The following is a 15,174-nucleotide window of genomic DNA, read 5'->3' as shown; positions in this document are numbered from 1 at the left end:
AAAGATTTATTTGTTTTTGTTAATCTTTAGAAACGAGTATGATCTAATTCTGAACTCAGATATAAATAGCAATCATTATCATCAATGGTTTTACTTTGAAGTCAGTGGAATGAAAACAGGCATTGGTTACCGGTTTAACATCATCAACTGTGAAAAGTCAAACAGTCAGTTTAACTACGGTAAGATATATTTCCCATACTTTGAGAAGAAGCATGTAGAAAAATATCTGTATTAGACAGCACAGCTGCTCCATTGCTCCTCTCCCCTTAATCCTCCTGGGAATTGGTACATTCATGTTTTCTTACTGATCATATTTTTTAAACAGAAGTACTAGGAAATATTTTGACAAATATCCATTAAAAAGAAAAAAAGGGTATCTGAGAACACCAGCCATCATTTTCTAAAATAACTTCTTGTTGTGAGAGAGGCCAAAGCAAAACAATTCTCCTGGTGGCTGCGGCTACAGTGTGTCGTAAAATCCTTGTGGGAATGACACCAGTGAGGCCTGTTGACCAGCACAGGTAGAGAATGACAGCTAATATATTAAAACCACCTGAAAAGAGGTATATTTTAAGAAGTGAAAATAGATGAAGACCATCTCAGAGTTGTCTAATTGATAGGAAGAGAGAGTCACACTTGAAAAGGAAAGGCAAATCTCCTTTGAACTACTGGGCCTTGTGTGACTTCTGGAATCTCTAGCTCTCCGTGCTTTATGCCTCTTCCAAAAGTTTGCTTGGTATGCCTTTATTCCAGTTTTCTGTATAAGAGAGGCTGTCATTCAGTGTAAAAACTTACTTTGTGTTTTTTTTTTTCTTTCTGGATATTCTGAAATTTTTCCTTTTAATACTTTAAGAAGGATGATGCCCTCCCACACATCCTCAAACTCTTGGAATAGATTAACAAAATATTCTTTGTCATAATTTACAGTTCACATTGATAAAGGCTCCAAGAATGACCAGATAGCAAAATGTTTTTAAATTAATTACTAATCCTCACCACTTACCTTAGATATTCATTCATATGTTGCGTACACATACTTGATAGTTACTTTTGCTTTTTATTAAGTACAATGAATCAGTCAATATGTCTATATCAATAATTAACTAAGAAGTAAAAACTATTCAATTAATATGTGGATTTTTCTCCTCCAGCTTGATCTCAGATATTCAATTTAACTATACTCTCTGAAAAATATAAACTGCTACTTTAAAAAAAGAACATTATAGCTCTGAAACGATGAGTCACTTTTACAGCTACCCATGTGAATGGATTATAGTCTCTATTTTTTGTACTCTCTTTGAAGCCTTTTTGTAGTGGTGAGTTGAATGAAGTGAGACCCAAGATTCTCCTAGATTACTGTTTGTGCTAAACACAGTTTTCCTTTATTCATTTCATTTTCATCTTGTGTATGTCTATTTTTTTTTTATTTGCTATGTTTTGAAACATAGGAAGTGATGAGGAAGGACAGTCTCCATCACCTACTTTAAAGAGTGTATAATATATAAATATTTGTATGAATATAATCTGTTAATAAATGAGCATAGCTAGTTTGTAGACTTATGTAAAAATGCTGATGTGGTCTGTTTGATCTTGTTGAAGGTTAAGCATTAAAATGAGATGCATTTTTCCTTTAAGGTATGCAGCCACTTATGTATTCTGTTCAGGAAGCACTAAATTCTCGACCCTCTTGGACTCGTGTTGGGGCAGATATTTGTTACTATAAGTAAGTATGCCCATCAAACATACAACAACACTTCTACTTTTAAGATTAGTATAGCTAGAATTTTTGATGAAAAATGTTTACTTCTGATTTTTGATGATTATATTTTAGCAGTTTGGTTTTGAATACATTTTTATTTCTCAGATACTATGGAGCGTAACTACCATGAACAGAATATATAGAATCTTGTTTTATTTTTTTTTTTAGCACACAGTTAATGCTTAAGTAGTTCATCTTTCGTCAGATATTGCCTATTATTCTAGAGAACCTGTTTATGAAATGCACACATACACACTTAAACATTAATGGTGATATCCAGTAGTATTGACTAAGTGGTATTTGTGTTTTGTCTTTGTTTTACATGGTGCAGTCATTCTAGAATAATCCTAAAAAACATAGGACAAGAAGATATAGCATTTAATTTTGCAACCTTTCTTGGTTAACAGTTGTTTGCTTCTTTTTGTTTGTTTGTGTATTCATAACTTCCTAATATGATATATGTGTATTCCTGCTATCGTGAAATTTCTTTCCAGATTGTGGGAAGTAGTAGATTTAACCTGGATAAACAAAGAAGAGAAATAAAATCCCTTAAAGTTTTATTCCCCTTACAGTGTATGTTCAGAAATAATCAATGATAATGAGTAGTATTCTTGTGTTTATTATCTTAATTGTACTCTCAGGAATCATTTTTCAAGAAGTTCGATTGCTGCTGGGGGTCAGAAAGGAAAATCTTATTACACAATTACATTTACAGTGACTTTTCAACATAAAGATGATGTCTGCTACTTTGCTTACCATTATCCATATACGTATTCAACACTGAAGGTGAGAAGATCGTGATGTATTAATAAATATCTATATTTTTGGAGAATGTGATATATGAGCATTCATTAGTGAATTTTTACTTCTTTCTGTAAAGTTCAAAATGCTGAGAGATTAAAATTGAGAATGTTCATAAAACATTACTATTTAGACTGGCAAGGAGTGAGGGTTTTTCTAAGGAACAATAGCTGGGAAAATTTTTTTAAAATGTATTACTTCGAAAGGTTTTCCTGAGAATAATAAATCATAGTTGATTGGAAAACTATACAGAATCCAATGAGGGACTCAAGCATCTCTGCCCAGATTTGGCTGCAGATGACCTGTTTGCACTTTGAATCAGTAATATCAAAGCTGAGTGCGTAATCCTGTGAGAGACAAACAGGCAGCAGCCACCCACCCACCAGCATGGAACAGACTGGCACTCACATATAACATTCTACCAAAACTTGCCTATATCCCAAGTGTGGACACTCAAATCCCTTTCCTTCTCTTGAGCTGGTAAAGATTGCTGTAGCAGTGCTGACATCCTCCTTCACTAGATTCACAAGCATACATACATTTGCCACCCGTGCAATATTCTGGGGTTCTGGTCCCTCTTGCCCACTGTACAGACCTTCTACTTGGAGGCTAGTGCAGCTGGATGCTTTCTAGCACATGAACGCACACCCCATCACCACTGCAGTTCCTTCCAGCTACCAACGTGTGTGCCTGCCCACGTGATCACCCTGCTTACACTGGGTACTGAAACTCAGTGGCTAGTATAGCTAGCACTTGCTGAAGCTTTGCCTGTAGTTTTCTGCCTGATCAGTTAGTGCCTGGAGACAATTGATCATTGACATTGCTTGTGTTATATCTTGTATTCCCTGTTTATCTCTTTTGTTCCTGATTTTTGGGTCAAGTTTTATTTGTTATCTTCTTCTGCCCTGGAAACGTCTTCAATCAGGTAACTTAAATAAAGCAGATGTGCTCACCTTCCATATACCCTTATAGTATCATCTAGAAGAAAAAGAAAGGCTTATTCTCTGTGCCTTCTTCCTCAAAACAGTTGAAGAAACAGGCTACATAAAGAAAAGTATTCAGTTTGTTAGATATAGAGAGCGTGGTATTTGATGTTCAGAGTTATAATGGAAACGTTAACATTGTTTACAAAGATGAAAAAACAGGACATTGAATAGGCTGTCATAAATGATTGCAGAAGATTTGATTTTTTTTTTCATTGTATTTCTGATGAAGATGCATCTTCAGAAGTTGGAATCTATGCACAACCCTCAACAGATATATTTTCGACAAGATGCTCTCTGTGAGACTCTGGCTGGCAACACGTGTCCTGTAGTCACTATTACAGCCATGCCAGAATCGAATTACTATGAACATATCTGTCAATTCAGTAAGTATGATTTTTCTTTCTCAGCAACTGAAAATAATGTAGAAAATTAAAAAAAAAAATTAGAGTATTAACTATTGAGCACTGTAAAAATAATAATAGTAAAAAACCCTAACATTAATGAAATCACATGAAAGGGGGTTAACATCCAACATTAGTTTTATATTTAAAAATTCTTGTGGTAGTCCGATAAGAATATTTATAAGTGTCTTCTTTCAAGTATTAAATCAGTTGATAGATGTTTTTTGCATGTAACATTTTGCAGTCAACCCTCTTTCGAAAGGAGTATGTCAGTTTTGAGTTATTTTTTTTTCCAAAAGTTCAAAATATTTGCTTGTCAAAAAGACAATATTTATTGGAGCCAAATCTATAGTTATATCTAAGCTATTTTTAATTTGAATTGAACTTGCTTAGCATTCCTGAAACTTTTATTTTCTGCTGGAGAAAAAAGAAAAAAACATCAAACTTATTGTACCATAATCACCAGGTCGAGCTAATTATGCTCATGTCTTGAATTGAATTTAAAGCTGTATTGTGAGAATTCAACAATTAGCAGTCCATATAGCAAAATTCTGGCAAACATTCTCCATTTATTTGAATATTCTGAAAAAAAACTTCTAAATAATCTATTTCACACAGTAATAAATGAAGCAGACTACTGCCTGTTTTCAGTTAACAGGGTGCTTAATTATCTTGTTTTGCAACTTTTCTGCATGCTTCTTTTAGGGAATCGTCCTTATATTTTCCTATCTGCTCGCGTACATCCTGGAGAAACTAACTCAAGCTGGGTTATGAAAGGAACACTGGAGTATCTTATGAGTAATAACCCAAGTGCCCAAAGTTTGCGAGAATCTTACATTTTCAAAATTATTCCCATGCTCAATCCAGATGGTGTCATCAATGGGAAGTAAGCATAAGTTTTTACTCACAAATATTTAACCTGTAATACTTAGTCTTTGCACCTGTAATTTAAAAGTTAAATATCTAAATTATCCCCTATGCCATGCAATATTTAATTAACAAGAAAATCACAAGATTGCTAGACTTCACTTTTCAATTTTTGTTTCCCCTTTTTTGGCTTAAGAGGCAGGTGCAGTTGTCTCATGAATTCAAAGATTTTAAAAAGTATTTTCAGTTATTTATGGGTAATAGCCATCTCTCAATGATTTGAAATTAGTTTAATTGTCTCTCATGGTCAGACTGGTTATAGATTTGAATGCAACCTGTCCTTATATAGGAAAAAGCATGAATATAACTAAACATTTGAAATTAAATAATTCAGACTGTAATTGAAAATCTAACACAAAGTCAGCGGAGGAATCTGTCCCATCAGATATAATGTAAATATAGATATACCTTAGATAACTGTAGAAATATAGATACCTGCTATCTGAGAAGTTATTGGTGAAAGTTTGCTGAATACAGAGATGATCTTTGTTTGCCTTTTTTTTTTGTTCGTTTTCTTCTTGTTCTCTTAGTAGCAAGTTGTTTCCTAATCACTTCAAGATACAAGTCTTAGATATCTGATTGAGATTATTTTTGTGACAGAAGCCAGTGAACCAGAGCTGTAAAGATACCATGTATTTGAAATTAATTACTTTGAACTAGCATTTAAGTAGAATCACAAGGCTTCAGTTTCATCAATGTGCAGGCAAGATTACAATAGACTTCATATAAGAAGTAATTTATTTTTAGATTTTCTGTAACATAACTTGAAAGGAAAAACAAAAATACCTCAAACTTTTTTATTAATTGCAATGTCAGAAAACTGAAAATTGTTTCTTACCAAACTCTTCCAGAAAAGTTTGTAGTGATAAAGAAAACTTGAGGTAAGAAAGGAGTCTTACTGAAAAGTAACAAGGTAATACAAATACAGTACAACTTGTGTTTTTCATCCCCCACTCCCTAATAGCCACCGTTGCTCTTTAAGTGGAGAAGATTTAAACAGACAGTGGCAAAATCCAAATCCAGATCTGCATCCCACAATTTACCATGCTAAAGGCTTACTGCAATATCTGGCTGCTATAAAGCGTTTACCTCTGGTGAGTATATCTGCATAAGCAATCTCAGAATCTTTCAAATTTTGTCTGTATAGCTGTTCTGTTAAATAAGCACTTTAATAGGATTTTGTATGCTGTATCAAACTTTAAAAATTGCCTTAGTGAACTAGTCTTCTGGCAACTTTTAAGTCTGAATCTGTTTTTGTTGCTAGAGAGTCAAATGTTTCTTAGGAACCTTTTCTTCACAATGTGAATGTATATGAGGAATTTTGTTCCTAATTTTTTGAAACATTCAACAGTGAAAATATAAATGCAATAAAAGGATAAAGATTTTTAAATTTGACGTTCCTTGTCTTTATTTTGATGTGTGATTAATTGCAGGTTTACTGCGATTATCATGGTCACTCTCGTAAAAAGAATGTATTCATGTATGGCTGCAGCATCAAAGAGACAATGTGGCACACAAATGTTAACACTACCTCTTGTGATCTAATGGAAGACCCTGGTTACAGAGTAAGTCTGACACTCATACCTTTGTCAATTGTCATGAATTTGGAATATACTTTTCACATAATTTCCTAATTTTAATCTGGTTACACAGAGACTTCACAGTATCAGACTTATCTAGAATTATTTCTTTTTAGTCCATCCATATGTCAAAATATTTTGGCAGCTTTAAATATCATTTTTATGCTAATACAGGGTTTATTGTTAGCAAAATACTTCATTTGTTTACTTTTAATTAGCATTATGTGCTTTTTCTGCTCAATACCATCTAGCAAATGCATGAAAAAATATTCTTTCATGTATTTATAGTAAGTAAGTTTAAAAAGAAAAAAAAAGAATAATTTAAGTATGGCAAATACTAATACAGCATTAAGAAAACATGCAAAATACAGAAATCCTTATTTTTGTGTAAGGAAAGAGGCAAGATTTGTGTTGAAAGCATACAGTTACGGCACATGCCCCTAATATGTAAACATAATCAACTCATAGAAGTAACATCTCTTGAATGGTATAAGTTTTTAGTAATTCCTAAAATAAGATTCAAGGAATTATGTGATAATTTTCTTCTGCATAGCTCCATTGCCGCCTTGTGGCAGCTGCAAATGTGTACAACTAAAAGTGTCCAAAACACTTAAAGTTTTCTGAGGAGATGCAAACAGAAAGGACATACAGGTGTTGTGATAGTTGGAGGCTTTCCTGGGTACAGCAGTCATGAACTGATAAGAGTTCTAGATCTTCAGTGAAGTAAAGAAAATGGTTCACAGAAATGCTACATTGGATTTCCAGATGGCAGAGTTCGGCCTAATTTGAGACCTGTTTGCTAGAATCCCTTTCAGAGTAGTACTGAATGGCAAAGGAGTCCTGAAAGGCTGCTTCTTCTTTAAGAATGAAGTGTTAAAGGGCTCCTTACTAGAAGAAGGATATAGAATTGCTGGAACCTCTTCAGCGAACAACAAAACTTGTGAAGGGGCTAAGAAACAAGACATATGATGAGTGTCTGAGGGCACTGTGGTTGTTCAGTCTGAAGAAAAAGAGGGAGAGGGGAGATCTAATCACTCTGCAACCTGCCTGAAAGGAGCTTGCGGATATGTGGATATCAGTCTCTTTTCTTAGGTGACAAGTGATAGAATCCAAGAAAATGGTCTCAAGTTGCACCTTGGTGCACTCAAGCTCCAAGGCAGGTTTACATTGGATCCTAGCGTATTCAGTGAAGAACTTCTTTATGGAGATGGTGGTCAAGCATAGATCAGGCTGCCAAAGGAAGTGGTAGACTTGCTATCGCTTTTACTTAAGAGACGTTGAATGTATCAGTAAGGATAATGGGACTTAGGTCAGGTTGATATTTGGACTTGTGATCTTAAAGGTCTATTCCAATCTATGTGATTCTTTGATTTTTCTCTATTTGTCTTGTGCACATTTTTCTTGAACTTTGCTTCACAGTCACACAGTTCACAAAGCGAAGAGTGTGTTTAGTGCATTACTTAATATTGATGGATTTTATGCATTAATAAAATGGTGTCTGTTAGGTCAACAAATTGGATTGTTGAAACAGTATGAAGTCTGAATTCTACTTTCTGAACTGTACGGCTTATGTAGTGCTCTTCATTTGAGCAAAATCATCTGAGTGAATTAGAAGAAGATGGTGGTCACCTGAAGAGTCCACTTTTCTTATGGACATGACAAATACTTCATTTTAGCAATAGGATTTAAACATTAGGAAATGACAAATCTATTGGCATTTTGAACCTATTGGGTGTGAGCCTTCTCGCTTCAGCAAGAAGCATTGTGCTTGCGGGATCTCATCCTGATGGGGGATTTCAACCACCTAGATGTCTCCTGGGAAAGCAATAAAGCATGAAATCCAGGAGTTGGTTGAAGTAACTTCCTGATCCAAGTATTGGAGATATGAACCAGTGTAACTGGACTTGGTGCTCACCAATGCAGAAGACATCATTAAAGAGCTCAAGATTTGAGGTGGTCTGGGGTGTAGCAAACATGCCCTTGTTGAAGTAGTGATCTTGAGGACTATGGGACTGTCAAATTTCAGGCTGCTTAAGGAATTAGTGGATGGTATTCCCTCGGAAACTGTCCTTAGAGATATAGGAGCTCTTAAAGTCAACTTTCTGAGATCATATGAGTGAGCCTCCTCCAGCATTAGAAGTCAAGCAGAGGAGGCAGGAAAATAGCATGGCTGAGCAAGGAGCTGCTGATCAAACTGTGGGAAAAGAAGGAAAAGTACAGACAATGGAAGCAGGGAGGGGTGGCCTGAGAAGAGTACTAGGATTCTGTATGGACATACAGAGGCATGATAAGGAAAACCAAGGTGGAACTGAACTTCATAAGGGATATGAAAAATAACAAAAAGCATTTCTATAGGTACATTTGTTAGAAGAGACAGGCCAAAAAGAGTGTTCCTCTCTGATAAATGAGAAGGGAAAGCAGACTACAACAGGCCTGGAGAAGACTGACGTGCTCAATGAGTTCTTTACTGGCAGCTCAGCTTTTCATGTCTTTCATGTCCCTAAACCTCTAGGTAGGGATCAGCTGTGCAAAATACCCTCACTGTAAGATCAGATCACATCAGGTCAGAGAGTGCCTCCTGAGATTGAACATCTGCATGTCTATGGGGCCTGATGACTTGCATCCCAGGGTCCTGAAGGAACTGTCCAATGAAGTTGCCAAGCCACTCTCCGTCATATTTGAAAAGTCATGGCTGTTAGGTACCTGGTAATTGGAGAAAGGGAAACATCCCTCCTGACTGAGGGAGGTGATTGTCCCCCTTTTCTCCGCTCTTGTGAGGCACTGGAGTACCGAGTCCAGGCCTGGCTCTCCTGTACAAGAAAGATGTGGAGCTGTTGGATCAGATTAAGAGAAGGCCACAAAGATGAATCAGGGAGCATCTCTCTTATGAAGATATGCTGAGGGAGATGGACTTGTTTAGCTTAGGGAAGAGAAGGCTCTGGAGTGGTCGTGTTGCAGCCTTCCAGTACTGAAAAAGAGCTTGTAAACAGGAGGGCAGCCAACTTTTTACAATTTGATAGTGGTAGGAGAAGGAAGAATGATTTTAAACTGAAAGATGGGAGATTTAGATTAAGTATTTGGAGGAAATACTTAGAGTGTGGAGAGGCACAGGAGTAGGTTGTCCAGAGGTGTATACTCCCCCATCCTTATGGCCAGATTGGATGGGGCCCTGGGCAGCCTGATCTAGTGGATGGCAACCTTGCCCATGGCAGGAGAGTTGAAACTAGATGATCTTTAAGGTCCCCTCCCATACAAGTCATTCTGTGATTCTGTGGTATGGTTTAAAAAATTCCAGCTGGTGCAATATTATTATTTGTCTGTTAAATCTAACTACAGCCAAATTTTTTAACAGCAATTTGCGATTGAATATTTTCCCTTGTCTCCCTTTCATGAATGAAATAAAATAATCAAGATCTCTTTCAAATTACTCTCCTGCAGGTACTCCCAAAAATCTTGAGTCAAACTGCCCCAGCGTTCTGTATGGGCAGCTGCAGCTTTGTAGTGGAAAAGTCCAAGGAGTCAACAGCACGAGTTGTTGTCTGGAGGGAGATAGGAGTACAGAGGAGCTACACAATGGAAAGCACATTATGTGGATGTGACCAGGGCAAATATAAGGTAAGAAGGTATATAAGTTAAACTGTTCTTGCTTATAATTTCTACCATTTCTTCTATAAACCTGCTTGCTTGCTTGTTCACCTTAGATTTTTAAAATTTCTCTAAGATCTCTTTGTACTCTAATGTAAAATGAAATTAAATTGGTTGCATAGCAGTCTCTGTCACTAAAAACACATTATTGTATGCTGTGCTTATTTGCTGATTTAACAAGCTTTCTCTTAATTATTGCTTATAGCACATATGAATGCATGTAATTAAAAAATTTAGATAACTGTTCTTTCTAATAGATTATTAAGATTGGATGGTGATAAATAGCAATGGCAAAATAAGAATTTTCTTTACATGTAGCAATTATAGAGTTTACTATGGCAGTTCATGGTTCTTCAGCAAGTATATTTAGTAAGGTTCCATACAGAGTTTTTCTGTGCGGCTGTAGAAAAAAGCTTTTGAAGTAAAACAATTTCATATTGATTTACTACTTTGGTGCTACTAAGTATGTCTTCAGCTAAACTCATCATAGTTGTTTATCTTCTCAAATTGGAACTTGTCTTTAAGTTGTGTCCTTCAAAAGAATTAATAGGGTTGTATGTTTGAGAAACAATAGGTGAGCTTGGTGGTTGTTTCTCATTAGCAGAGAACTTACTTTGCAAGGAAAACATTTCTAGAAAAGCAACAAATAAAGAGAGATAAAGAACCCTAATATCACGTCTTTGGTTTCTGCCACTGTGTTGAATTTAGCTAAAAATTGAAGAAAGTTTTTGAACTGTACATTCAGAGAAAAAGTCACAATTTCCTCTGCTTCAAAATAGAGATAAGAACTACCAATTAAGAAAAAATGACCAGAAGTCAAAAATAATGTGCTTGACAAGAAAAGAAACCATAAAGTTAGGACAAGAGAGGGGGTAAAAAAGAGGTTTAACAAGGAATATTAATGTATATTCCATTACCTTCCGGACATCAGGAAGAGAGATATTTTGGCATGAATATTAGTAGGTCTGTAACTACCGAATGAGTGAGTTAATTTTCACAATTAACAATAGAAGCATTCTTGTTATTGTCAGAATATTCCTTTATAATTTCAGTTGTTCATCAGATGCTGACATTATAGAGCTTTAAAAAACAACCTATCCAAATAACTTACTTTGAAACTTCTGGAATATTCTTACAAGCATAAACATTCATGGCCTTTGCTGCATTGCAATAGAAAGTTCATAAGAAACTGAGATACTTTATGGACAGACTTTTAAGATGCTTAGGCTGCAAAGTCCTTCTTCTGTAAGGGAGGAAAAAATGAATGTATTTCATGGAAAAATCACTTACTCAATCGGGAAGATCCTCCTCCCTTGTGATAAACAAGTTGATGAGATCAAATTGTTCTTCTGTCACTTAGTTCATTTGGAATCAAACCGTTTGTGAGATCTCAGTCATCCTTTGAACATACAAGAAGCATCTTCATTTTTTTTTATTTACTGTGGTACTGCTAGGTTTATTGAGGAAATATATTTGAAAAGCCAAAGGTAGACAGAATGAGAAAAGCAATATTTCTTCGAAGAGATGAAGTAACTGGGATTTTTTTTCTGTGGAGAGACTGAAGCCAACACCTCTGTGAATGAACACATGGTATAAATTGGCTGACATGTTTCATAATGTGTTTGAACACATGGTATAAATTGGCTGACATGTTTCATAATGTGTTTTTCCAAAACACAAAAGGAGTCAAACTATAGAAATTCCCTTCCCACCTTCTTGCCTGCAACCCTGAGGGATGTGAGAGTTCCAGTCTGACAAACTGTGTATTGTGTAAAAGTCTGAAGAACTTCTCTCTTCTTCTGGCTTACTGTTATCATAGAATTTTATTAAACCATAAAGATTACTCAAAAATTATGTTCTTTTGGAAAGAAATGATGAGTCTCTGCCAAAGATGGATGTCAGTTTTTATTTTTATTATTACTATTTTTAATATTTCATTTTACTTGGTGATGCTAGGCTGTTTTCAGTTTGGAAGGAAAGAAGCTGTTCAGCTGAAGTTCTTACCTGAATTTAGGATCATCTGTGACAGAGTTTTTTCTGGAAGCAATCTTGCTTCAACTGCTAATGCATTGTTGTAACACATTGAGGATTACTGCTACAAATATTTCCTGGTCATCTCTGATTCAATATGCAAAAGCCAGAAGTTGACATGAGACAGTGCTCAGAGACACATGGATGATAATTAAGATGCTAGATAGAAGGAAAATTTCTTCAGTAATGCAAATAACATGAAACCTGAACATTAACTGAATTAGGAAATCCACGCCTTTCATGTTTGGCGAATAATAAGTTTGGTAGCATGACTTGATTTTTAGCTTCACTGAGAAGGCTTTGCCATTTTGAAATTTTACAGTGCACAGAAGATAATTATTTTACCACGATCTTTCCATCTCTAGACTTGGAATTCACAAAAATGATCAGATCTTTGTAGTCTCTACTGAATGAAAAGAACAATATAAAGTTCTACTATATAACTTCTCCAAGTCTTAGTATGACTGTTTCCGATCTTTTAAAAACGTATTACAGGAAGATACTTCTCAACTGTTATGGCTTAGGCTTCTACTGCAGTTCAGATTGCTGTATAAGTGCTTCACAGATACGATCTCTCATCTGTTCCATTTTAGTTCTCTTAGTTATATCCTGTTTCTATTGTGCTGAAAATAGCAGCCATGAAACACGCACACGCTATTTATCTTTCTAACAATTGTTTTTGCACTTTATTTCATACTGTGTTCTTGTCCTTCTTCAACTTGGAGTCACTCCTCTTATACTGTCTATAAGGAGCCTGCCAACTAACTGTACATTCTTTGGCAACAGATAGACAATGATTGGAAAAATTTCTGAACAACAAGTTGTGCACATTAATAATCTGTGTAACAGTGAGATTACTGTTACCCTTCTCCTTCCTCTTCTGCGTACTTGTTGCCTCTTGTCCTTAATGTTATTTTAATCTCTTTGGGGCAGGGACTGTGTCTTCCTGTGATTAGCGTAGTGGAGCCCCAACTATGATTGGGGTCTTCGAATGTTACTGACGTGCAAACAAATACAAAACAAAAACAAAAATTTGGCCTCTGTGGATAAGGTACTGCATTGGGAGTGAGGAGAACTGATTTCTGTTCCCAGCGGGGTCAGTGACATGCTGAGACACTGTGCAAATCGCTTCAACCCTCTCTGCCTCCATTTCTCCATCAGTAAAATGAGGATAATTCTTCCTTTATTAATAAAGTGCTTTGAAACCTACAGCACAAAAGCATTATAAAAGAGGTAAGTAGTATTACTATTAACAATAATAATTAGTATCCAACTTTTGTTCACTGCTTTCAGGTTTCTGTACCATATGACTGGAGGATGGCAATTTATAGAATAGTGCATTGCATTGCTTTAGTTTTCTTGCTATTAAAAAGCACTTTGTTTATGAAAACTACTGATAAAAAAGAAGCCGCAAGAAAAGTTAAGTCAGGCTTTCCATTTATTAAGTTTGCAATTGTTCAAAACAGAAGTACATGAATAATGTTTAGAATCTACCAATTAGTAATACAATTCTTTTGAACCTTGCATTTTATAGTATAGCGTCAATGTGGCAATGTGCAAAGCTTGTGTGTGTGTGCCTGTTCTAGCTTTTAGGAAAAAAATATGCCCTGTTCTTCATACATTCTCGTGCTGGACAGCTTAGCTTGCCACTGGTTCCTGGTTCTTCTGCTCTTGTGCTTATTTTGTCAAAGCATCTTTTTAACTACCTTTTTTCTTGAGAGGATTAGAAGATACAAACTAAACTCTTAAAATTCTCCTGAGATGAAGAAGATGCAGAGGAAAGACTGAGTGAGACTGTGACATTTAATCTGCTATCATATAAATGGTTCAGTACTGACTAATTCTGTAATTGTTGATGGCCACTCTGTAGTATCATTCTCTTTTCATAAAACAGTAGATTTCAGAGGTACTCTTCCTTACATAATGCACAGCTCGCCAAATTAAATGTATATAATATGATGGGAGACTTTATCACTTATGTAATATTGGAGAATAATACATGAATTCTACTTCTTAGTTTGTCTCTCCCCAGGTACAGGACTGACTATCTCATTCAAGTTAGAAATAAACAATGACTTTTGATACTTCTTTTATGTATTTATGTTTTTAGTTACCAAATGTGTGGGTAAATTCTTTCAAAATTAACATATGTAATCCCTAGTTTATAGGAGGAGAAGAGAGACTTGTTCATATCGAAGAGTAATAGTATTGTTTTAAATTGTCCAATTTGTTTCTTAGAACATATTGATGAAATTGCTCATAGGATGCGGTATGAATTTATTGATTTTAAAGGACTTTGTGAAGAATCTTGTATTTAACATCTTAGTATTTGAAAATGTTTTTAAAAATTCTGTCTCAGGTTTTATAAATAATGTAGACTTGGACATGATCTCTGATCTCTTCTGTTAGTGCTGGGTAGAGTTCTATGAATATTGATGTGCTAGAAACGTTAAGCAGGAAGTTCTGAAGAAATCTGGAGGTGTCCAGAAATGGCTGTTCTCCCTTAGGAGACTCAATTTGTTATCCTTTGTTCTATTTATTTCTTGCTAAGTGTTTATACTGCGGTTCTTAAATGTATTGTAAATAGTAATTTTGCTGTATGTGTGCGTCCATCATCAGGTACCTATTTTTAAATCTTATTTTTAAATTAGGGATTGCAAATAGGGACAAGAGAACTGGAGGAAATGGGAGCCAAGTTCTGTGTTGGCTTACTGCGTTTAAAAAGAATGACTTCACCTTTGGAATACAATCTGCCTTCTGGTCTGCTGGATATTGAAAGTGAGCTGATTGAGTCAAGCTGTAAAGTGACAAGGTAATACACATTTGCTATATTTTGAATTTTTCAGGAAAAGATTAGTTTCTCAGATGAAGTGAAGATACTCTCAAAAATGTTCTTCCAGACATCAAAAAGAATGATGATCTTCTGTGACATGATAGTTTTCCAATATACTCACATTGCTGTTACACTACCTTGTTAATTCAACTGCTTCAAACTTCTGAAGAAAGCAGTAATACACAGCTATATTACTTGTTATATTTGTTGC

General features: G+C 35.4%; 1 protein-coding gene across 4 annotated transcripts; it reads left to right on the top strand.

Annotated features, from left to right (window-relative positions):
• Positions 1-32: 32 nt before the first annotated feature.
• Positions 33-14,910, top strand: LOC100546225 (cytosolic carboxypeptidase 1). 4 transcript variants are annotated; one of them, XM_019610547.2, is made up of 10 exons: positions 33-179; positions 1,636-1,723; positions 2,401-2,545; positions 3,776-3,929; positions 4,653-4,833; positions 5,839-5,968; positions 6,308-6,439; positions 9,893-10,069; positions 13,223-13,363; positions 14,782-14,910. In XM_019610547.2, the coding sequence occupies exons 1-9, from the start codon at positions 110-112 to the stop codon at positions 13,232-13,234; spliced, it is 1,089 nt and encodes a 362-aa protein (XP_019466092.1). In that variant the 5' UTR covers positions 33-109; the 3' UTR covers positions 13,235-13,363; positions 14,782-14,910. The 4 variants fall into 4 exon arrangements, with proteins under 4 accessions (XP_019466092.1, XP_019466091.1, XP_019466090.1 ...); XM_019610546.2 differs by having other exon boundaries at positions 13,182-13,363; XM_019610545.2 differs by having other exon boundaries at positions 13,064-13,363.
• Positions 14,911-15,174: the final 264 nt, after the last annotated feature.

This window comes from Meleagris gallopavo, chromosome Z, assembly GCF_000146605.3.
Source record: "Meleagris gallopavo isolate NT-WF06-2002-E0010 breed Aviagen turkey brand Nicholas breeding stock chromosome Z, Turkey_5.1, whole genome shotgun sequence".
Taxonomy (NCBI): Eukaryota; Metazoa; Chordata; class Aves; order Galliformes; family Phasianidae; genus Meleagris; species Meleagris gallopavo.
Note: the sequence above shows the minus strand (reverse complement) of the source record. Positions and strands in the feature narration are given on the sequence as shown.

Excerpts from the sequence above, each read along its gene's own strand:
- LOC100546225 (XM_031557328.1), top strand. The coding sequence starts at position 110 with ATGAAAACAGGCATTGGTTACCGGTTTAACATCATCAACTGTGAAAAG. Across the intron at positions 3,930-4,652 it reads TGAACATATCTGTCAATTCA|GGAATCGTCCTTATATTTTC; the intron begins GTAAGTATGATT and ends TGCTTCTTTTAG. Across the intron at positions 5,969-6,307 it reads CTATAAAGCGTTTACCTCTG|GTTTACTGCGATTATCATGG; the intron begins GTGAGTATATCT and ends GATTAATTGCAG.